The sequence below is a fragment of the Coregonus clupeaformis genome, chromosome 11 (assembly GCF_020615455.1).
Source record: "Coregonus clupeaformis isolate EN_2021a chromosome 11, ASM2061545v1, whole genome shotgun sequence".
NCBI lineage: Eukaryota > Metazoa > Chordata > Actinopteri > Salmoniformes > Salmonidae > Coregonus > Coregonus clupeaformis.
Genome location: NC_059202.1, coordinates 26,911,693 through 26,936,965, shown reverse-complemented (window position 1 = coordinate 26,936,965; position 25,273 = coordinate 26,911,693). Strand labels below are relative to the sequence as shown.

Sequence of the window (25,273 nt, the reverse complement as noted above, 5' to 3'; positions counted from 1 at the left end):
TTATTTTGTTGAATTAAATCAGAAATTACTGTGCGACACAGGATAAACACATTTTTTATTAGTTTTTGTAGTGACATTGCATTTGTAAGCACTATTGTGCAATCAGGGTAATGTAGCCTACTCAGGGTTAAGAACAGTTTCTGATGTGATGGTGAAAGTTGGGATGATATCTATATGATGGGGAGCAGCAGAGCCTTCTATTACAATGAAGGATTCTGGGTAGCAGTAGTATCTGATGGGGAACAGAACCCCTGAATATAGGATAGGCTACTGTGTCCATACAACAACATATAATTGGCTTTATTTTAGAATATATCTCAAAACCTATCCACCTTATTAATCTATTTGACCTGTATCATGGTCCCTACTACCTACTAAAAAATATTTGGCAGCGCGAGTGCCCTCTATTGACCGGATGCATGTCTCATTTCCTTGGCAAGGAGCTGAGTTGGTGGTTGCAGCACAAACCAACAGTCGCTAGCTAGTTTGCCACAATCTGGGACTGCTAAAATGTTACCATTATGTATAAAAGACGACGAGTACAAGCCAGCCAAATTCAACCTCCTCGCCAAGATTTCAGGATGGTTCAGGTAAATTGTCGTGTTTGTTTGTGTTCGTACTGTCGTTTTATGTTTTAGTTAGCTAGCTATTTTGAATCTATGCCAATTCAGATATCTGAAAATTATGCCATAGATGATGCTGTAGCGACCTAGTTAGTAAGCTAACGTTAGATTCCTGAAACAGAATGGACTTGTTAGCTAGCTACTTTACCATCCACATTGGTTGCTGACGAGAGATATATTTGTTGTCAGCTAACTAGCTACATAGACAAAAATATGCCTAGGATACAGTAGCTGGCTAGCTAGCATCAGATGCAGGAATGAATTTCTAGCCAACACAGCTGGAAGTTAGCTACTTCCGATTTACTTAACTATCTAGTTGTAACTCAAATATCTAACCTAGAGGGGTTGTATAATATTCAATATTTGTGTGCGGTCAACATGTTTGTACAGCAAAATTGATACAATATTTGACATAGCTACTATTCATTCATAAACTGCTATACCAGCAATATGCTCGAATGTTGTGATTAGCGCATGGCTAGCTTGGTTGATAACTCGCGCTAATTTGCGGCTTTCATCAGCTGGGATTCTAACTCAGTGCAATTTCTTATTTTTCAGATCAATCCTATCTGATAAAACATCACGCAATTTGTTTTTCTTTCTCTGTCTGAATCTGTCCTTTGCTTTTGTGGAATTATCGTACGGCATATGGAGTAACAGGTAAGTTCTGACCGTATATCAATCGAAACACACGCAACTCTTATTTCAGGATGTGCCACGTATGTCAAAGTATTGTGCCATAGCCGTTGCTTGCACTGCCCCTATCAGTGGGAATGCACCACAAACTATATATTTTTTAGGTAGTTAGAGAAAATTGCTATTCCCCTGTGTATTAAAATTTCTATTCAGCTTGACATCTGTTTGTGCATTAATTTCTGCCAGGACATCCTACCTGCAACGTGTTCAAATTGCCTATAACCAGCTGATTATCTGTCTGGTCCACCAGGCTAGTGTTAAAATGTCACTATCATAAAATGTATGTCTTTCCATAGACAAGTAACTAGCTAAAACTAATATGTGCAAGAATAAATATATTGTTTTATCAGCCATTACTTAGTCATTCATAAAAGGTCTGTTTTTTTGTGCTCTCAGTTTAGGTTTGATATCAGATTCCTTTCACATGTTCTTCGACTGCACTGCACTTTTAGCCGGACTTGCAGCCTCAGTGATCTCCAGGTGGAGGTCGAATGACTCCTTCTCATATGGGTACGTATGCGATCAATGTAGACCAGGGGTGTCAAACATATGACCCGTGGGTGGTTTGATATTTTGCTATAGCAGTATCGAAAGGCGTTTTTAAGATGTTTTAATTGATGTATACGAGCACTCAAGTACCCGTCCCCCGCATATGGCTTACCAAAAACAGGGCACACTGACCATTAGGAGCGGAGGAGAAAATGTGCTGCCCTTTTCTTTTCTTTTTTACTATACGAACGATTATAACGGTGGTCATTTGACTGACAAATAAGTCATCCAAAATTCCATGACTCACAGCCCTACCTTCAGTACACATTTGGATGTGTGTATTGCTACTCAGGTAACAAAGGTGGTGCAGCTGTTTTAAATCCCATTGGTATTTGGATAGGTGATTAGCCTTTATTGTTTACCTGTGTGTACTGTTCTCATTCTTGTCATCTGTTGTGTTTTTCAGGTATGTGAGGGCGGAGGTGTTGGCGGGGTTTGTGAATGGCCTGTTCCTCATCTTCACTGCCTTCTTCATTTTCTCAGAAGGCGTAGAGGTATGCCACAGAACACAATCATTTTCATCATATAACATAATGAAACCAGGTTGATTTAGAATTATTTTCATGGGCCTAGTGCTTAGACAATACCGGACAATGTGATTTAACTCAAATTGACAATTGTATCTACCTTTTATTTAAGATGATCAATTCTGAATAACATCCTTGTGATGTTGTTTGACTGGTCTTGTCTCCTGCTGCTTCTGACAGAGGGCTTTGGAGCCGCCACACGTGAATCACGATCGCCTGCTACCCGTGTCCGTCGCTGGGTTGCTGGTCAACCTGGTGGGTATCTTTGTGTTCCAGCACGGGGGCCACGGCCACTCTCACGGAGGTGATGAAGGTAAGACCAGGACATCCCTCTCTCTCTCCAGTGTCACTTTACACCTCCATATCACTACATGTTCCCCTAATCCTCACACTCTGCCAAGTGGTCACTCCTTTCCTGATCATTTCTCTCTTCAATGTTCCTGTACTTCCACCTTGCGCTTCTATGCTAGGTCTAAAAGCATATAGTATTGGGGTGGAGCCATGAGGTGATTTGCCTTTTCCCCCTAAGGTTCCTTTACTTGGCGGTCCCCCAAGTTGTTCACTCAAATCCTCCCAAGGCTCACTTGTTTGGCTTTCTCTCTACTCTTTCTCTCCCAAGTACCTCTCTCTCTTTCCCAAGTCCCTAATTCTTTTGCCAGATTAAATTATTCTATATTGTTCTAATTTCCCTAATGTGGACAGTTTGTGTTACTACCTTACACACGCTTGAATTTTCTCCCCATAAAATGTAGTGGAATTACCTGTTTTACCTCAGATTGGTGATGTTAGTATAACAGTTTACAGTCATCACGATGACATAAGATTGATTGCTTAAAACAGATCAATATCTTTGGTTTTGTGCCATTGATTTTGTCACGTGCCGGGATGCACAGGACTTAAAACGCGTTAATGAAATGGTACCAAAAGTTTGGGCTGGTCCATCTATAAAAGTCGCTAGCCACACAACAATACATGGATTTGACAATCAAACTATCACTTAAATAGCAGCCAACCGTTGTCACTGTTGATATCCTATGCCGCGTTGTGAAGTTAACTAACAGAAAAAATGGTCTGTTCCCTTTTCCGTGATGGCAGCCTCCCGAAATCAACATCCAACATTCCAAAATCTAGATATAAGCCTTCTACAAGTTCTCATCTAACCAACCATGTATAGGTTATTCCAAGTTTCCCTGTGGCCTTTGAATAGTGTTAGTTTAAACAGCGCTACACCACAAACATTGCCCCCCGTGCTATTGATTTCAGTGTTATATTGATAGAAGTGATTAACAAAAAAGGTGTTTTGTTACACTTACCGCGTTGGCGACCCACTTGAATCAAAAGGCAACACAATCAAAATGTAGCTAGCTTGCTTCTACAATCCATGTGGTTTTTGAGCTGTGTTAGTTTTAACAGGACGTGCAACCTCATCTCCCCCTCTTGCGCAATTGATTTCAACGTGATATCTTTCCGTTTTGGCGACCCCCAAATCCAAATGCATCACTCCAAAGTGTAGCTGACTGTCTTCTGCAGGTTGTTCTCTAAACAGTGATGTAAAAAAACATCTCCAGTTTCCATTAGATGTTGTTATTTTCAACAGCATTCAACCTGTTCCCCCCTAATCAATATCGGTGATTTGTTGCCACTTGTCAAAACAACCATTTTTTTGTGTGTGTGCAGTTTTATAAGGTGCTTGTAAAAATAAAATAAAAAATGCTAGTAATATGATTACTATTGTTGCACATGTATGTGTAGATAGTACAGTTTGTTTTCAATACATCACAAACTGTTTCTGCATATTGGTTATTGATTTGGACTCATTCAAACCTTTTGTGTATGGGTGGTCCTCTGTAGCTCAGCTGGTAGAGCACGGCGCTTGAAACGCCAAGGTAGTGGGTTCCATCCCCGGGACCACCCATACACAAAAAATGTATGCACGCATGACTGTAAGTCGATTTGGATAAAAGCGTCTGCTAAATGGCATATTAATATTAATTAATTAATATTTATCTAGATGCCTTGTCAACAGGAAGCAGCGATAGCATAATTTTCAGTTTTAGGAATATAAATTGAACTTTCAACATTAATTTCCATTGGTATTGTACTTAATCAGGTACAAACTGCTGTCCAAAAACCTGCTGCTATTTTATTTTGATGATATACCAGAAATCACCAAAATGGGTTTGCCCTGCCTACGTCCTCTGCAATGGCCATTCATTCACTCCACCGTTCAGCAAACATCATTGCTGCTTCTGGTGCTCACCTTCACTCCACCTTCTTTGGTTCCGTTCTTCTGTCTCTCCGAGGAGATTTACTCTAGTATGGCTTTGGTCAAGTTAATTAGCTGAACACTTTCCTCAAGCAGGGAGCACCCTGAATAGAAGAGCACCAAGGCCAAGTGTATTCTCATTCACCTTTCATGTTCAGTAGAATGTTTTCCTCCTGACACAGATTTAGCTGTAGGTGTTTGTGCACAAGAATAAACTGGTCCACTTCAGTAATAGTAATAGTAACAATAGTAATAATGATAATAATCTGTGTCTTCTATCTCTGCAGGTCACGGCCACAGCCACTCTTTGTTCAATGGCAGTGCGGGTCACGGACACAGCCATGGGGGGCATGGGCACGAGTCCAAACACGGAGATGGGCACAGCCATGGAGACGGGCACAGCCACGGAGGGCACGGCCACTCCCACGATGATCCCCACTGCCACGGTGAGACCACAACACCTTCTGGCACAGAAAACAGAATGCCTGTAATGCAGTGTGAAATAATTATCCTGTCTCTTGTTCTAGACTTGGTAGTTATTTCAGTGGGTTGCAATGTTTTATCCCCATTTAGGTAAATACACAAAACATTTGAGGAGAGTGAATATGCAGTGTATGAATATGCAGCAACCAGCATTTTAATGAGTTTTCTGCTTCTCAATGTGTTGGCATTATTTAGGGGTCCAATCCCAAATCAATTCCTACCCCGGTCTTTGTTGATTGCTCATTAAAGGGGCAATATGGGTTGCTACATCAGTTTCTGGACTTTTTAAATTAATGATACCCAATGATTCTTGGAGTGTAACTTATAAATGCTTCGTGAGCTTAGTTCAACTGTCGTACCCCAAATATTAGCTTGTTTTACCCCTTTGCTTGTAAACAACACAATTGTAAACAAACACTGTATAGCCTCAACATGGTTAAAACTATAATTTTGCTACCATGGATGGTCAGTCCTTTCATCCATAGCTGTCTATGAATTTGAGTGGTCACATTTTTCCAGCCCCATACCTCAGCTATTTACCTAATCAGTCGCTTTGTTATTGTTTGAACTGCAGATTGCGCTTTCAAAGCTCTGTACACAATGAATTAGTGGCCCTCTAGCGGAAAATTACTCTTTGCCTACAACGCTAGGGGGCACTATTGCCTCATTGCTGATACCTTCCAAATCCTGTCAGCTCTACAAGCGGGACTCAAAGATGTAGGGGCAAGGGAGCTAGCTGTTTATTAGATTGTTCAGTGTGAGCAATTATTGACGGTTCACTCACTGTTGTCTGTCACTTTTACCACAATCAGTCTTTGCTTGGTACACAGTTTGACATGTGAGCTGGCACTTTAAGCGTGTGTGGCAGCACTTCACTCACCTTTCAGCCATGGTTCTGTATGGCTCAGTTGGTAGAGCATGACGCTTGCTCCGCCAGGGTTGTGGGTTTCCATTCCCGGGACCACCCATACATAATGACTGGAAGTCGCTTTGGATAAAAGCGTCTGCTAAATGGCATTTATTATTATGTATGTGTTTGTGTATTGTTGTATGTTTTAATTCTGTAATGTATTCATTGTTGTTGCCTTCTTGGCCATGTCTCCCTTGAAAAATAGACTGGGTCTCAATGGGCTTTTCCTGGTTAAATAAAGGTTAAATAAAAAATATATATTGTGTCCCAGCAGACATCTCGCTGAACCTATGCAGGCAGTTGAAATGCTGTTGTAAATCTCATTTGTTGTTCGCCCTGTTTTCTATAGTTAATACTAATTGTCTGCTGTATTTAATGCATGTATTTATTTATTCCAGATGAACTGCACACACCAGGCAAGGGCTCCAGCAAACAGATTTTGCAAGGTACTGAACATTGAAATGACTTGATGCATAGCATAATCCAGCAATTTACTCATATTTGTTCACTTATTGTATGTATACTGCGCACAGAATTATTTATTTTTTTTAACTTAAAATATGTGCTTACGTCGGTACACCACCATCCGTCACCTCCATAATGGGCGATAATGTAGTGTGAGAGATTGTAGTCATGAATTTTCATCCAGTTCAAGAGAAGAATATGTGTTGTCTCAATTTGATATCTCCCTTTTATACATAGATGTAAGGTTTTTTGTAGGCCTATCTGTTTGATTGTATTTCTAACATCGCAGCCAACACATTTGAAATGGTGAGAGATTATATGGGACGTTGGTGGGGGAACATTCAAGGCACCAATTACATCTGAGAAAGAATCCAGGAGCACTGTCACTTTAAATCGCTTTGTCCAGGCTTCTATGGGAAAGGGCTGAAAAGTGAAAGTAGTTTGTCCCTTTCACCAAGCACATAGAGAGAAATGAAGAGTGAGAAAGAATGGGGCCTTTGGGAGGCCTACTCAGGGTAAACACTGGGCCCACACAGAAGTTGGGGTGGCAAAGGGGGCTCTGGAGGGGGAGGGGAGAAAGAAAAGGGGGAGGTGACAGTGCAAAAGGTGACTTAACCCCTGTCCTTGTTTAGCCATTGGTTGAGGACTTTTCCTCTGCTTTGGGTTTAATTGTTATGAAGCTAGTCTATCCCAGGAGGTTGGTTGATATATCTTGTCAAGTACTGTGTTTTCCCTTCACAAAGTGCACAGTACTTTTGGCATGGAATGAATTCCTCCAACATTCCTTTTCATCTTCAGTTTTCACCAAAAATCTAAAACCTTGCCACATCAAAGGTCCTGTGTCACTGTAATATTATGCCTCCTGTGCAATTGCAGTACTAGATTGGGCTTCAGAAAATGCCCCAAATTAAAAATATAGGTTATAGGCACAGTAGCAAATGATCATTGTTGGTTGAAGTGCCCCTTTAAACACCTGGAAAAGGTTTTGAGGCTAAAACCTTTTTGTGCAGCAATTAATATGATTTCACTGTCTTAGCCTATAAAAATGTCAGCCCAGAGTCAAGGGAAGAGAGTCCAGCGCTCTTACAGCAGAATCAGAGCTGCACCTTACATACAGTACAAATCAACCTCCTGCTCAACTGGGTTAAAAAACGAAAGTCTTTGACCACCTTCTTACAGTGGCTTGATTTCCAAAGTCGGAATACTTATGTCTTGAGCATGAATGTTAAAAAGTACGTTTTTTTTTAAACTTCTGCCCTGTGTTGCTTGCGGGACTTGTACAGACTTCAAATTATTTGTAGATAAGGATGATATGAAATACTTATGACAACCAATCTTGTTTTGCAGGGGTGTTTTTACATATCGTAGCCGACACTCTGGGCAGCGTGGGAGTGATCATCTCAGCCATCCTGATGCAGAAGTATGACCTGATGATCGCTGACCCCATCTGCTCCATGTGCATCTCCATTCTCATCGGAGTCAGGTGAGATGACCGTACACAGTAGTACAATTCCCAACAGGTCACACACTCATTTTACAGATATTCCCGTAAAAGAGAAACTTGAAGGCCATCGTCAAACTTCTGCAGGAAAGTAGCACACACCCAGGGCTAGATTTAGAAAGGGTTTTCACCAGTACAGTTTGGAAGAGTTATCTTCAGGATGGAATAAAATACCTTAAGTACAGCTCAAACCAGGACAGACCTTCTCTTACCTTTTAGGTTATATAACCTTTGTTTGTTTGATTTTTGCACTAGTGCAAACACTTCTTAAAACATGGCCCAATAGTTGTGATTAGTGTTGTTCACTTTGATTGTTTTCGCCTTGCCATGGTAACAACAGAGAACTCCAGAGAAATTTCACAAGAATCCCCATCCATTGATTGCTCCACAAGTAGAGCCGAACCCAAGGAATATTGCACACTGGCTTCTCCCATGACATTGAATATAGGTATTCGTATTCAGCTAAATGTCGTTAGTAGGGCTGTGCTGATACCAGTATTACGATGTTTTTTCAGTGGCTAAAATGAAAACACGAAGCAGACCAAACTCTTTGGTCCTGTTAGGTTCTGAACAAACAGAGTAAAAACTCAAATGGACGACTACAAAAAGCTCAAGTTTATTCACCCACTGGGTCATACAGCTGCAAAGACAAAGCATGATTACACAAACACATATATTTATACCCTCCTACATTTTACATTTACATTTTAGTCATTTAGCAGACGCTCTTATCCAGAGCGACTTACAGGAGCAATTAGGGTTAAGTGCCTTGCTCAAGGGCACATTTACGTCATTTAGCAGACGCTCTTATCCTACTAGGCGGGGTCAACTCCTTACACATCTAGACAGCCAAAACATCTCTGTAGCTAGTCAGGAACGTAATTGGTTCCTCTCACTGGTGTAGTCATGGCCCTGACGGATGCTAGAACCTTCGTGGGCGTGAAATGTATGTATGTTTGTGTGAGATAGGACTGTAGTAGGAGGGTCGTTGTGGTGGGCCCCTCTGGCCCCCCTCCCAGAGGTTTCTCCTCAATTCAACTGTTGACATGACCTCGAGCCGAATTCCTCGCTCCTCCATAGTTCCACAGATGGCCTGCCTTATCAGGAATTGAAACTAGACTGTTGCCCTTTGCCTCCCTCCTTAGAAACAGAATATTAACTTTCTGTATTTCCCCTTGTCTCACTCAGTAACTTTTAATTCCCCTAATTTCCTATCCATCCTTCATTGACCCCAACATATACATTCCTTATACATGTAAAGTAATCAAAAGTTCTAGTATGTTAACATGAATAAGTAAATTTCAAGCTAGAATCCAACAGTCCTTTAAAAACCTGCTGTATGTAAAATATTGTGTGCTATAGCTTGCAAAATAAATACATTTGACTCTGGATGACAACATGATGAAGTTTTGTTTCCAACATTAGGGCTGTTTTCCTAAAGAAGTCAAATTTGTTTTGTGTTTGGTTTCCCTGCCACGATACTAACGAGTATCGCGATACTGGTGTCGTCCCGTCCCTACTCTTTAGTGGTGGATCAGTCTTCACCGTAGACCCACTGCTCCTGGTGCTGCAGAACAAGATGAAATGACAGAGAAGGCCTGCATGCATTCAGGCATGTTGTCGCACTGCTTCAAACTGGCCGCTGTTCATCTTTCTCAAACGCTGCCACCTTCACTGTAAGGTATCTTTGTGTCTCCCAGAACATATGGCATCCCAGAAATCATTCTCTGTCCTGCTTTGTAGCGTTCTTCAAACATTTACTGCCAAGATGCTGCCAAGTAGACTTGTTTATGCTGTGTAAGATTCATGTTCTGAACACAAAGGGTTGGATTCAATCCGTATCGCTGAAGTATTGCGGAAGATCCGCGTTATAGCTTGATTTAAATTTAGTGTTCCCTCGTTCGCGGAGACTGCATTCACAGTAAATGCTGCATATGTCGGCTCAATCGGAAATGACCTTTACATTTTAACACAGATCTTCAGCAATATGGATTGAACCCAGCCCTAAAGCTGCCCAGCATTGATTGGGAAGTTCTGTGTAGCCTATATCTGACTTAGGGAGCTGAAGTCAACATTACATCAGGTTTCAGCCCAACATCATTTTTCCTTGATTCCCAACAGAGACAGTGTAAGGTGCTGTAGCCCAACTTTTAGACAGCGTATGGCCCTGCGAGAGGTGACATTTTGGCATCTTAATAATATATCTTGCTTTTCATATTTTGTTACCCAGTGATTGATGGAATTGCTAAACTGCTGAAGTCCAGAGGCTCGAATAAGATTTATTTGGTGAGGAATGGACTTGAATGAATCTTGAGACCCAGGGCAGGAAAAGGAATGAGTAGTCTCCATAGTGTTTTAGGGTGATTTTCCTTGGTGTGCCACTGTCCTCTGTTGAAGTTGTACAGTAGGGACAAAGCGGTCGGGGAGAGGGCCCCTTTATGCAAATGATAAACTCAGTGAGTACAGCCTCTCTGGTAGACTTGTTCTCTATTTCATACTGTTTGAGTAAATTCTTCCTCTCTGGAATGTAATCTGTGACTGTTCCGTTAAATATGTGTGAACAAAGCCATCCTTGAGTGTGAATTTCTCCCCCTTTTCTTTCTCTGCCAGAGGGGGGTTTTGTGTCATTGAAACTTAAGCCAAAGCATTTTTCCTCAAGTTTTTCTCGATAGCCATCCGTGAAAGGCAAACAAATTAACAGTTCACATGTTGGACAGTAAGGACAAAGGAACCCACCTAGGCCTATTTTACAGCATGTTGCATTTCTTCTTGGAACAGAGCAAGAGCGAGGCTTGTAAAGGACACATTTTAATACAGGTGTGATATGGGACAAGTGAGGGAAGAATAAAAAGGGGGAGGAGCAATTAAATGTGACAAAACAGTGAGAAGCAGATGTAGGCCCCAAAATAAACAGATTTAAAAACATACAGTTAATCTCAACGTTGTAAAAGCACCTAATCTGCAGCTGGTTTTTGGCTATTATTTTCAGAATGTTTGAGCTTGTGTTTGTTAATCGGCTGGATGAGAGAAAATGGAAAGAGAGAGAGGGAGGGAGGCTGTCAACCAGGGATTTGAAAACATTTCCCCTTTGTGGCCATTTTGTCCCCCATTCAGATTGTTGTGTGGGTTCGGAGATACATTTTCCACGGGCCTTGGTATGTGTCATGTTTTGCTGTGAATATTTGATTTTGTTTTGAGATTAATCACCTTCCTGTAAGTTTTAAGTTCTATGTGAAGTTACTTTGGGGCCTCGTATTGTGATATCTTGATAAATGCTTTAGCACTGGAAAGAGTGTTGAATTAATTCCAGAAGTCAAAGCGAGCGATTTGGAAAGAGAACGTGTAATTACTTGAAGTAACCTATATTCGCCTCAGGAATGGAATGGCCATCATTGATTGTGGGATTCAAGATTCATACAATATTGGCACACAGATATCATTTACTATTTGATTACCCAGTGAAATGGAGTGTAGTTCTCTGATTACCCAGTGAAATGGAGTGTAGTTCTCTGATTACCCAGTGAAATGGAGTGTAGTTCTTCTTTGTTATTGTACCGGCAGAAGGACAGTGGGTTGTTCTGTTTTATTTTGCTGACACTGACCACATTTGGAGGCTGGAGGACAATTTAAGGGGAGGGGGCAGCTTCCCCATCCCCCCTGAATGGCCATACTTGGAAGAACCCTTTGCCGTTTGCACAAACTGTACAGGACCAAGCAGCACAGACCCCTCGCCGCGTCCACACACACCTGTGTGTTTGCCTTGGGTTGTCCCAGTGTGTTTCTGTGTGTGCGCCTTGGTCAAGACCTGAACCCCTCCACCCCAAAAAATTAAAACACAACTTTTCCCACTAGCACTGACTTTGCTGATAAATACAGTGGCTTGCGAAAGTATTCACCCCCCTTGGCATTTTTCCTATTTTGTTGCCTTACAACCTGGAATGAAAATAGATTTTTGGGGGTTTGTATCATTTGATTTACATAACATGCTTACCACTTTGAAGATGCAAAATATATTTTTTGTGAAACAAACAAGAAATAAGACAAAAAAAACGGAACTTGAGCGTGCATAACTATTCACCCCCCCCAAAGTCAATACTTTGTAGAGCCACCTTTTGCAGCAGTTATAGCTGCAAGTCTCTTGGGGTATCTCTCTATAAGCTTGGCACATCTAGCCACTGGGATTTTTGCCCATTCTTCAAGGCAAAACCGCTCCAGCTCCTTCAAGTTGGATGGGTTCCGCTGGTGTACAGCAATCTTTAAGTCATACCACAGATTCTCAATTGGATTGAGGTCTGGGCTTTGACTAGGCCATTCCAAGACATTTAAATGTTTCCCCTTAAACCACTCAAGTGTTGCTTTAGCAGTATGCTTAGGGTCATTGTCCTGCTGGAAGGTGAACCTCCGTCCCAGTTTCAAATCTCTGGAAGACTGAAACAGGTTTCCCTCAAGAATTTCCCAGTATTTAGCTCCATCCATCATTCCTTCAATTCTGACCAGTTTCCCAGTCCCATGCCAATGGAAAAACATCCCCACAGCATGATGCTGCCACCACCATGCTTCACTGTGGGGATGGTGTTCTCGGGATGATGAGGGGTGTTGGGTTTGCGCCAGACATGGCGTTTTCCTTGATGGCCAAAAAGCTCAATTTTAGTCTCATCTGACCAGAGTACCTTCTTCCATATGTTTGGGGAGTCTCCCACATGCCTTTTGGCGAATACCAAACGTGTTTGCTCTGTGGAGTGTACGGCTTAAAGTGGTCCTATGGACAGATACTCCAATCTCCGCTGTGGAGCTTTGCAGCTCCTTCAGGGTTGTCTTTGGTCTCTTTGTTGCCTCTCTGATTAATGCCCTCCTTGCCTGGACTGTGAGTTTTGGTGGGCGGCCCTCTCTTGGCAGGTTTGTTATAGTGCCATATTCATTCAATTTTTTAATAATGGATTTAATGGTGCTCCGTGGGATGTTCAAAGTTTCTGATATTTTTTATAACCCAACCCTGATCTGTACTTCACCACAACTTTGTCCCTGACCTGTTTGGAGAGCTCTTTGGTCTTCATGGTGCCGCTTGCTTGGTGGTGCCCCTTGCTTAGTGGTGTTGCAGACTCTGCAACAGAACAGGTGTATATATACTGAGATCATGTGACACTTAGATTGCACACATGTTGACTTTATTTACATTTACCTTTTAGTCATTTAGCATATGCTCTTATCCAGAGCGACTTACAGTTAGTGAGTACATACATTATTTTTATTTAATTTTTCATACTGGCCCCCCGTGGGAATCGGAATCGAACCCACAACCCTGGCGTTGCAAACGCCATGCTCTACCAACTGAGCTACATCCCTGCCGGCCATTCCCTCCCCTACCCTGGACGACCCTGGGCCAATTGTGCGCCCCATGGGTCTCCCGGTCGCGGCCGGCTATGACAGAGCCTGGATTCGAACCAGGATCTCTAGTGGCATAGCTAGCACTGCGATGCAGTGCCTTAGACCACTGCGCCACTCGGGAAATTTAACTAATTATGTGACTTCTGAAGGTAATTGATCTTATTTAGGGGCTTCATAGCAAAGGGATGAATACTAATGCACGCGCCACTTTTCCGTTATTTATTTTTTAGAATTTTTTTAAACACGTTTTTTTTTTCATTTCACTTCACCAATTTGGACTATTTTGTGTATGTCCATTACATGAAATCCAAATAAAAATCCATTTAAATTACAGATTGTAATGCAACAAAATAGGAGAAATGCCAAGGGGAATGAATACTTTTGCAAGGCACTATACTTTGTTGAGGGAAAATGTACTTGATACGATTGTGATGTGTTGTCCCACTTAGCCATCTTAAGATGAATGCACTAATTGTAAGTCACTCTGGATAAGAGCATCTGCTAAATGACTAAAATGTAAATGTAAAATGTAAGGCCTGGTGGCTGCTAAGGACAGATGGAACAGTCTGCACAGCCTGTGATTAGTGATTGGAGAGCAGTGGTTAGAGGCCCCTCCAGGCTCCTTGGTTCTCTCTCTATGGCCCTGTGGGTTTGCTGGGACCCCATGTAGGGCCAAGAGCCAGGCTGATGAGCCTCTCTTCCTGCTGGAGGAAAAGCAGCCAAAGGCTGGGTAATGACTCCAGGTGAAAGCCTGGAAACCAGATAAGGTAGGCGTGAATAAATTAGCACGTGCTATGTAAATACAAGCACTAATCAAGGCCTTTGGGGATTTATTTTTATTATTATTTTTATTTTTTCACCTTTATTTAACCAGGTAAGCCAGTTGAGAACAAGTTCTCATTTACAACTGCGACCTGGCCAAGATAAAGCAAAGCAGTGCGATAAAAACAACAACACAGAGTTACAAATGGGGTAATAAAACAAAGTAAAAAAATACAACAGAAAATATATATACACTGTGTGCAAATGTAGCAAGTTATGTAGGTAAGGCAATAAATAGGCTATAGTGCAAAATAATTACAATTAGTATTAACACTGGAATGCAAGATTATGTGCAAATAGAGATGCTGGGGTGCAAAAGAGCAAAATAAATAACAATATAGGGATGAGGTAGTTGGGTGGGCTAATTTCAGATGGGCTGTGTACAGGTGCAGTGATCGGTAAGCTGCTCTGACAACTGATGCTTAAAGTTAGTGAGGGAGATAAGTGTCTCCAGCTTCAGAGATTTTTGCAGTTCGTTCCAGTCATTGGCAGCAGAGAACTGGAAGGAATGGCGGCCAAAGGAGGTGTTGGCTTTGGGGATGACCAGTGAGATATACCTGCTGGAGCGCAGACTACGTGTGGGTGCTGCTATGGTGACCAATGAGCTAAGATAAGGCGGGGATTTGCCTAGCAGTGATTTATAGATGGCCTGGAGCCAGTGGGTTTGACGACGAACATGTAGTGAGGACCAGCCAACAAGAGCGTACAGGTCACAGTGGTGGGTAGTGTATGGGGCTTTGGAGACTAAACGGATGGCACTGTGATAGACTACATCCAATTTGCTGAGTAGAGTGTTGGAGGCTATTTTGTAAATGACATCGCCGAAGTCAAGGATCGGTAGGATAGTCAGTTTTACGAGGGCATGTTTGGCAGCATGAGTGAAGGAGGCTTTGTTGCGAAATAGGAAGCCGATTCTAGATTTAACTTTGGATTGGAGATTCTTAATGTGAGTCTGAAAGGAGAGTTTACAGTCTAACCAGACACCTAGGTATTTGTAGTTGTCCACATACTCTAGGTCAGACCCGTCGAGAGTAGTGATTCTAGTCGGGTGGGCGGGTGCCAGCAGCGTTCGATTGAAGAGCATGCATTTAGTTTTACTAGTGTTTAAGAGCAGTTGGAGGCTACTGAAGGAGTGTTGTATGGCATTGAAGCTCGTTTGGAGGTTTGTTAACACAGTGTCCAATGAAGGGCCAGATGTATACAAAATGGTGTCGTCTGCGTAGAGGTGGATCTGAGAGTCACCAGCAGCAAGAGCGACATCATTGATATACACGGAGAAAAGAGTCGGCCCAAAAAAGGATGGTGATTTGGCTCACTGAAATGTGGATGACTATGGCCCTATTCTCACTCCGAGAGATGGAGAGTCTGAGGAGCAGAGTGGTGAAAGAGATGTCTACTTTTCATTTCACATTACATCCTTGCCTTACCTTTTGTTGTGACTGGCAATGCGACTGCAGCTCAAATTGACCGTAAATATCACAGTAGCCACTAGCCAGTAAGCACAAACTATTTAACAGTCAGAGCAAATTTTCTTCTAAAACATATATTACAATATTGAATAATACAACCAAACCGTATTAGCTACACTCTTGAATAATGCAACAATCCACAAGCATGTGCAGACAATTAGGGTTTATTTTCTTGTCTGTAAACATTACGTTAGCTGACAATACACAACTAACGCCTGCTAGCTAGCTAACTAACATTAACAACATGCTTCATGATTAAGTAACGTTAGCATATCAATAATGAACTATTAACACCTCCCATAAGAATTTAAAAGTACAGTAACATTATCATACAGTGTCATTCATATTATAATATAGGCTACACAGCTAGGTAACGTTAGCTAGCAAACTAGCTAGCTAAACAAAATGCTTTTTGTGTCCTCAAACGTGCTGGCAGTAGCTGAATGCTACAATTTAAGGTAAAAACTCAATAAAAAAATAAGGAAAATGCTATTCCAGTTTTTAATGTAAACGTGTTTTTACATAGTCCTCTTTAAAAGAACAGATTTCAGTCCTCTTTAAAGTGAACTCTGGGGTAAAAAATAATAATTGCCAAATAACTCAGTTCTCTTTGTATTCATACTGCCTTGCCTTTGAACTATTTTGCCAGTTCACTTCACCTATTTTGTGGTCTGAGTCCTCTTTGCGTTCACATTGCTATGTTTAGAAAGGAACCAAGCTCTTTTTTTGACATTCACTTAATGCACTCTGGGTTTTTACAAAGTGCAGGACAAGCCATTCCATCAGAACGTGTTATCGGACAGCTAGATATACCTACTAACATTTTTGAAGCAAATAGATTGCATTTAGTTAAAATATAATAAAATAAATTACATTGTATTTATCATGTGCTGAATACAACTGGTGTAGACTTTACAGTGAAATACTTGCTTACGAACCTATCCCAACGATGCAGTTCAAAAAAAATTATACAAAATAAAATAGAAAATAACATGAGGAATAAAATAAAATACACAAGAATGGAGCTATATACAGGGAGTGCCAGTATTCGATCAATGTGCCGAGGTAGATATGTAGATGAAGGCAGGGCAAAGTGACTAAGCATCAGGATAGATGATAATAAGAGTAAAATAAAGAACAGAGTAGCAGCAGCAAATTATGTGTGTTTGTGTTGTGTCGGTTTGTGTGGTGTATGTGTGCATATGTAGTGTTTGTGAATGTGTGAGGATTTTGTGTGGGAGTGAATGTTTTTTATAAAGTCTAGGATCAGTGCAAGATAGTCATTGCGGATAGTTCGGGTACCATTAATTAACTATTTAGCAGTCTGGCTATTTAGCAGTCTGGCTATTTAGCAGTCTGGCTATTTAGCAGTCTGGCTATTTAGCAGTCTTACGGCTTGGGGGTAGAAGCTGTCTCGTTTCCCGGACGGTAGCAGAGTGAACAGTCTATGGCTTGGGTGGCTGGAGTCTGGCAATTTTTCGGGCCTTCCTCTGACACCGCCTGATGGCAGGGAGCTCGGCTCCAGTGATGTACTGGGCTGTCCGCACCACACTTTGCCATACCAAGCGGTGATGCAGCCAGTCAAGATTCTCTCGATGGGGCAGCTGTATAACTTTTTGAGAATCTGAAGGCCCATGCCAAATCTTTTCATCCTCCTGAGAGGGAAAAGGCGCTGCCGTGCCCGCTTCACGACTGTGTGGGTGTTTGTGGACCATGTTAAGTCCTTAGTGATGTGGATGCCATGGAACTTGAAGCTCTCGACCCGCTCCACAACAGCCCCGTCGATGTGGATGGGGGCATGCTCTCCCCTCTTTCTCCTATAGTCCACGATCAGCTCCCCATCCACATCTAGTGTGAAAACACCCTGAGATTGTTAGCTCAGCGAGATAATTGTGTTTACACTGCCCTGCTTAGAGGGGGGTGTTGTGCACTACCTCTGGAGGTAGTGGTCGAGACGTGACAGGTTCGCAAGTTTACATTCCAGTATACAGTGAGGGAAAAAAGTATTTGATCCCATGCTGATTTTGTACGTTTGCCCACTGACAAAGAAATTATCAGTCTATAATTTTAATGGTAGGTTTATTTGAACAGTGAGAGACAGAATAACAACACAAAAATCCAGAAAAACGAATGTCAAAAATGTTATAAATTGATTTGCATTTTAATGAGGGAAATAAGTATTTGACCCCCTCTCAATCAGAAAGATTTCTGGCTCCCAGGTGTCTTTTATACAGGTACTCTTAAAGGGAGTGCTCCTAATCTCAGAACGGTGAGGAATCAGCCCAGAACTACACGGGAGGATCTTGTCAATGATCTTAAGGCAGCTGGGACCATAGTCACCAAGAAAACAATTGCTAACACACTACGCCGTGAAGGACTGAAATCCTGCAGCGCCCGCAAGGTCCCCCTGCTCAAGAAAGCACATATACAGGCCCGTCTGAAGTTTGCCAATGAACATCTGAATGATTCAGAGGAGAACTGGGTGAAAGTGTTGTGTTCAGATGAGACCAAAATCGAGCTCTTTGGCATCAACTCAACTCGCCGTGTTTGGAGGAGGAGGAATGCTGCCTATGACCCCAAGAACACCATCCCCACCGTCAAACATGGAGGTGGAAACATTATGCTTTGGGGGTGTTTTTCTGCTAAGGGGACAGGACAACTTCACCGCATCAAAGGGACGATGGACGGGCCATGTACCGTCAAATCTTGGGTGAGAACCTCCTTCCCTCAGCCAGGGCATTGAAAATGGGTCGTGGATGGGTATTCCAGCATGACAATGACCCAAAACACACGGCCAAGGCAACAAAGGAGTGGCTCAAGAAGTAGTACATTAAGGTCCTGGAGTGGCCTAGCCAGTCTCCAGACCTTAATCCCATAGAAAATCTGTGGAGGGAGCTGAAGGTTCGAGTTGCCAAACGTCAGCCTCGAAACCTTAATGACTTGGAGAAGATCTGCAAAGAGGAGTGGGACAAAATCCCTCCTGAGATGTGTGCAAACCTGGTGGCCATCTACAAGAAACGTCTGACCTCTGTGATTGCCAACAAGGGTTTTGCCACCAAGTACTAAGTAATGTTTTGCAGAGGGGTCAAATACTTATTTCCCTCATTAAAATGCAAATCAATGAATAACATTTTTGACATGCGTTTTTCTGGATCTTTTTGTTGTTATTCTGTCTCTCACTGTTCAAATAAACCTACCATTAAAATTATAGACTGATCATTTCTTTGTCAGTGGGCAAACGTACAAAATCAGCAGGGGATGAAATACTTTTTTCCCTCACTGTGTATATGTATGTATGTATATATATATATATATATATATATACATACACATACACATACACATACACATACACACACATACATATTTATATACACTACCGTTCAAAGGTTTGGGGTCACTTAGAAATATCCTTGTTTTCGAAAGAAAAGCAATTATTTTTTTGTCCATTAAAATAACATCAAATTGATCAGAAATACAGTGTAGACATTGGTAATGTTGTAAATGTCTATTGTTGCTGGAAACTGCTGATTTTTTATGGAATATCTACATAGGCGTACAGAGGCCCATTATCAGCAACCATCAGTCCTGTGTTCCAATGGCACGTTGTGTTTGCTAATCCAAGTTTATCATTTTAAAAGGCTAATTGATCATTAGAAAACCCTTTTGCAATTATGTTAGCACAGCTGAAAACTGTTGTGCTGATTAAAAAAGCAATAAAACTGGCCTTCTTGAGACTAGTTGAGTATCTGGAGCATCAGCAATTATGGGTTCGATTACAGGCTCAAAATGTCCAGAAACAAATAACTTTCTTCTGAAACTTGTCAGTCTATTCTTGTTCTGAGAAATGAAGGCTATTCCATGCGAGAAATTGCCAAGAAACTGAAGACCTCGTACAACGCTGTGTACTACTCCCTTCACAGAACAGGGCAAACTGGCTCTAACCAGAATAGAAAGAGGAGTGGGAGGCCCCGGTGCACAACTGAGCAAGAGGACAAATACATTAGTGTGTCTAGATTAAGAAACATACACCTCACAGGTCCTCAACTGGCAGCTTCATTAAATAGTACCCGCAAAACACCAGTCTCAACGTCAACAGTGGAGAGGTGACTCCGGGATGCTGACCTTCTAGGCAGAGTTGCAAAGAAAAAGCCATATCTCAGACTGGCCATCTTAATCTTTTATTTGTATTGGCCAGTCTAAGATATGGCTTTTTCTTTGCAACTCTGCCTACTGATGGTTGCTGATAATGGGCTTCTGTACGCCTATGTAGATATTCCATTAAAAATCAGCCGTTTCCAGCTACAATAGCCATTTACAACATTAACAATGTCAACACTGTATTTCTGATCAATGTTATTTTAATGGACAAAAAATGTTATTTTGAAAAGGTAGTATATATATATATATATATATATATATATATATATATATATATATATATATATATACACAGCAAAGTTTGGACACACCTACTCATTCAAGGGTTTTCTGTCAGGTGGATGGATTATCTTGGCAAAGGAGAAATGTTCACTAACAGGGATGTTAACAAATTTGTGAGAAAGAAGCTTTTTGTGCGTATGGAACATTTCTGGGATCTTTAATTTCAGTTCATGAAACATGGGACCAACTCTTTACTTGTTGTTTTTATATTTTTGAATGAACAAGTCCCTCATAGAAATGTAAAGCATTCTCTAAGATTTCAGTCACTTCTATACCCACTGTAACGACATAATTAGTCAAAAAGGCCTACTCTTACCTTTTGACCTCTGTTCCATAATTCCCTGTCATGAACTGGACTTGGCAGTAGAGACATTGTTTTGGCAGGTAATGAATGTGAAGTTTCAGGCCGGGGCACGAGGTCAGGTAATGGCCGAGGGAGATGTGGAACCCTTCTTCCACATTACCACTGTGAAAGCCCTCCCATTTCTGATGGTCACATAGACGCTATGTTTACATTGTTCAATCTTTCATTCTTTGTTCCCTTACGTTTTCTTGACTCAAGGAGTTAATGCATAATAGCTCTTAAACTACCAGAATTCACTTTTTTGGGGGGGGTCATTTCTTTAAAATGTGCAGTTTTTTTTTTAATGACATTTTTTGGAAGACAATGTACATTTTACATTTTAGTCATTTAGCAGACACTCTTATCCAGAGTGACTTACAGGTAGTGAGTGCATACATGTTTTTATTTTTTTCATACTGGCCCCCCGTGGGAAACGAACCCACAACCCTGGCGTTGCAAGCACCATGCTCTACCAACTGAGCTACACGGGGCCCATAGAGGAGCTTCTGCTTCCCCTGTCTCCCTCGTTCCCCCGTTTGTTTAATGTAACCATCCTAGTGTAGCCGACAGTAATAACAGGTTTTCACATGCTCCTTTCAATCAGAGGGACTTGTGATAGAGGCGTTGGTCTTAGTTGTGGGGCGGAGATTACACTAGCATGTCATGCTTAACCCACATGTTCTACATTGCCATTGGCTCTCCATTTCGTTAATAACAGGTTTCCTTGTTCCTTAGAATTCTTATTTCGCCTAATCCTCCTCTTTTCAGTGGCTTTGGTCAGTATCATGTTCAAGGCCTTACGTCTGAGATTATTTATGTATCCATCTTGCCTTCTCAAAATGGCTAACTTTTCAGCCCACTTTATTCATGGTGGGTCTGTGTCCCTTTTTTTTAATGTAACGATGAACATATGCTTCCATTCAGAATGTGTGGATGGAGGTAGGGCTGTTGCGGTAACCGTATTACCGCCACACCAGCGGTCACGAGTCATGAAGGCAGTCAAATTCCATGTGACCATTTAGTCACGGTAATTAGGCTTCTCCAAGCTCTGATGCTGCTGATGGTCATTAGTAGCCTACCAAACTTGCTAACTGCCTGGTACTCAGCACTCTATTGTCCCTCTAATCACTCTGACATCAATGCAAATGTAATCGAAAATCAAACACTTCATGAGAGCACATGAGCTTGTGTTGCGCAGCATTTCTATAGGCTATGCAATTGCGTGAGAAAACGGAGTGATGGCCTCTATTAAAAAGAGGATCCCATCAGCTTACTATAGGCTAGGCCTACTATATAGTACCAGTCAAAAGTTTGGACACACCTACTCATTCAAGGGGTTTTCTTTGTTTTTACTATTTTCTACATTGTAGAATAATAGTGAAGACATCAAAACTATGAAATAACACACATGGAATCATGTAGTAACCAAAAAAGTGTTAAACAAATCAAAATATATTTTATATTTGAGATTCTTCAAAGTAGTCACCCTTTGCCTTGATGACAGCTTTGCACACTCTTGGTATTGTCTCAACCAGCTTCATGAGTAATGCTTTTCCAACAGTCTTGAAGGAGTTCCCACATATGCTGAGCACTTGTTGGCTGAAGCTGGTTGAGAGAATGCCAAGAGTGTGCAAAGCTGTCATCAAGGCGAAGGGTGGCTACTTTGAAGAATCTCAAATATGAAATATATTTTGATTTGTTTAACACGTTTTTGCTTATTACATGATTCCATGTGTGTTATTTCATAGTTTTGATGTCTTCACTATTATTCTACAATGTAGAAAATAGTAAAAACAAAGAAAAACCCTTGAATGAGTAGGTGTGTCCAAACTTTTGACTGGTACTGTGTTTATTTCTCAACTTTCCTGATATTAAGCATACTGCTTCTCTTTACAGCAGGAGTATAGCCTACCTGACTGGCATGAAAATGAACCACGGGAAAAGTGTCCTCCATTCGCTATTTAAGTGCATAGATTACATGTATTTTTTTCCCCTGCCCCAGTTTCGAGACAGTTGCATGATAATGGTCCATTCTAAATCAAAACAAATTTCACACATATATTATTTAGTATATGTAAAGACAAGATTGAATCAAGAATAGTCTGATGGGTGACAATATAAGCCTATCATTTGTGAATGATGCCCAGCGTAAGGCAAGAAACAATGCCTTTTTTCCCGAATCATAGTCACACGTCATGGAGCCTAGCCCATAGGCCTATATGTTTTGCTAAGGTTTGTATCACAACTAAAGTGGCCAAAAAACTTCTTAAAATTAAGTACATTAACCCGCTTTACAACAGGTGTAGAGCCTAACTGGTATACATAAGCAGCGTGTGAGTTTCAAGTTTGGGGAAGATCATTTTCACCATAAAAATGTACCTTTATAATAAAGCAATACATGCATAATCGCATTTGCCGTCACTTTCGAGAACAGTGTTATCCTGCTAATTGATTGCATTTTGGAACATTCGCGCTTATAGCCCACTTTGCGTATGCGCATTGCTGCATTTATAATGTGAAGAAATAGCCTAATAGTCTAGTCTATCAACATTTTAAGCTAAACGTTCTGAACTGTTGCGTCAGCCTCATTGCGTAAAAAAGGTTTTTTGATGCTAGTGGTTGTATTAATTTGCGATATATCGCATCCCACAACTGTACCAGACTATGAATAGAATAGGTCAACCTTTGTACTATGGGGGATAGTAGATTAACATAGGCTAGTGCTTTTCCTGTTTGTTAGGCCTACTCATCTTGTTGGCTGACGAAAAGTAAATGTGGACAGTTCTTCCAATATCTTCAGTATGCACCTCGGAATTGGATAAGGACGCTCTCAGTTGCATCCCCAATGTGTCTGTCTTCACTTGTAGCCTGTGAGTAAGACCCGATCACGTGATGGAGAGCCATGTGCGTGAGAGGTGCTTCGGGTGCACGTAGCACTCAGGGAGTGCTGGCCGCAAAAGGCATGGATTTTTTAGGTGGCATCACGGCCACACAAAGGCGACGTCGCCGGGAAATTTGAGGCATTATCAAGTGCTTGTCAAATTGTGAATGAGAGACGGATGAAGTGTTTACAGCCTGCGCAAAAAAACAAAGCAGAGCTCATGCCTTTCAAGCAACTTTTTTCAAATCATCATTAGTCGCATCATGCAGCCTTACAATGTATTCAAAATCAAAACATATAGCCCAACGTTTTGTAGAACAACTGAAGTTCCATGAATAACTCTAAATTAAGCATATAGGAGGACCTATTTCTTTGTTAACCGCTCAAAACAGAATAGCCGCATGTGCGCACTCCCTAAAATCGTTTGGAGAAAATATCCTTTCTATTTTATTCAGCTTTGTTCAGTTGTATTCTTCATACTATAAAATTATATAAAATAATACCACGGAATTCTAAACAAATCTTGTCTGCTAAATGAACTAGTGTAGCCCACAGCCATATGGCATAACCAGATCAGGACCTAACATAAGGACAACTCAGAGTATGCTATTCTGTTCTTCTGAAATAGACTACATTTTCTTCATATCATGCTTCTTTAGACCTGTCTAAAATACATAATGGATTTATTGTGAAGGTGTAGGCTACATTACATGGATTTATTAGACTGTTTTAAATGTAGATGTTCCAAAGTTCAGCATCAGTGGCTTGTAGGCTATGCGTGGAAGCCAGGAGATGCTAAATGTGTTGATGTTAATTAACGGTCTGTTACCTTGAGACCGGCAGTTATCTGCTTGATGGAGGCCTGTTTTTCTTCTGGGCTTGTCATGGTGGAGCGCCCTATGTTTTGCTTTATTGTTAAACTCCAAGACTGTTCGTTCCGAGGCATTGAGGAATGTGGGTCTGACTCCGTGGAATTGCCCCAAGGTAGTGTTACACATTGGTAGTTTTACACATTGGTAGTTTTACACATTGGTAGTGAATGTGGCAACATAACTCAATACAATGTAAGGCGCTTTTAAGTCTAAGGTTAAAGGGGCTATATGAATTATTATGATATTGTTATGATATTATTATGATTAAGCTTAGCTATGTGGGCCTCTGGTGACTGAGTCCATGATGTTGCCTCTAGTCAGCTACACAGGAAGGCTGGGAACAATAGTATGATGTCAGAGCAGGGCAATCCCCTCGTGCTGGGAGCTTTCCTGTTTTCAGATGATTGTCCAGAGCATTGGCAAACATGGAGGCCGCTGAGTAGGTCATAAATAATGTAACTTTACATGAACATTTGTATTTTAGCAGACATTTAAGCACAAAGGGCTAACAGAATGTTATGAATTTGAAAATGTTAACTAGTTTTTGATTCAATAATAAAAAAATTCAATGCAACTTCATGATTGAAGAGAATGGTACTTCTGGAAAACAGAATACAAATATTTCTACATGACTTACTGGTATGAATTACATTCTACATTTCTTGAATCAAATCATGAGGCGAAACAAGAAGAGACACAAGCTCCTGACTACGAAAATAATGACTTTTCAAGAAATACATTATGGCCTTAATACACCGAGGTTATTGGCTTCTTCCACAGTAGAATACAAGGTACACCACACATATTACACAAACCGCTTGTGTGTGCTGAATTGTTAAATGTGTTACCACAGTTTACTGGCCAGCAGTGCTGAGCAGTCAGGAAATGTATGGATCACTAAAAGGCTCCTCATTACTGTTAACGTCAGGCTGGCACAAATAAAAGCTTCTGTAATGGCTGCCCATAACTTCATAATCATAACTTCTGTATTACCAAGTAAGCTATTATTCTAAAAGTACAATACAGACAACGTTGTTA

General features: G+C 41.2%; 1 protein-coding gene across 1 annotated transcript in view; it reads left to right on the top strand.

Annotated features, from left to right (window-relative positions):
* The first annotated feature begins 413 nt into the window (after nucleotides 1-413).
* LOC121576462 (zinc transporter 7) overlaps nucleotides 414-25,273 on the top strand; it is a 28,794-nt gene continuing 3,934 nt past the window's right edge. Inside the window, exons 1-8 of the mRNA XM_041889622.1 lie at nucleotides 414-590; nucleotides 1,182-1,283; nucleotides 1,716-1,829; nucleotides 2,275-2,362; nucleotides 2,576-2,708; nucleotides 4,949-5,107; nucleotides 6,453-6,500; nucleotides 7,867-8,002. Of these exons, the coding sequence (XP_041745556.1) occupies nucleotides 511-590; nucleotides 1,182-1,283; nucleotides 1,716-1,829; nucleotides 2,275-2,362; nucleotides 2,576-2,708; nucleotides 4,949-5,107; nucleotides 6,453-6,500; nucleotides 7,867-8,002 (860 nt within the window). The 5' untranslated portion in view covers nucleotides 414-510. The remainder of the gene's footprint in view (nucleotides 591-1,181; nucleotides 1,284-1,715; nucleotides 1,830-2,274; nucleotides 2,363-2,575; nucleotides 2,709-4,948; nucleotides 5,108-6,452; nucleotides 6,501-7,866; nucleotides 8,003-25,273) is intronic.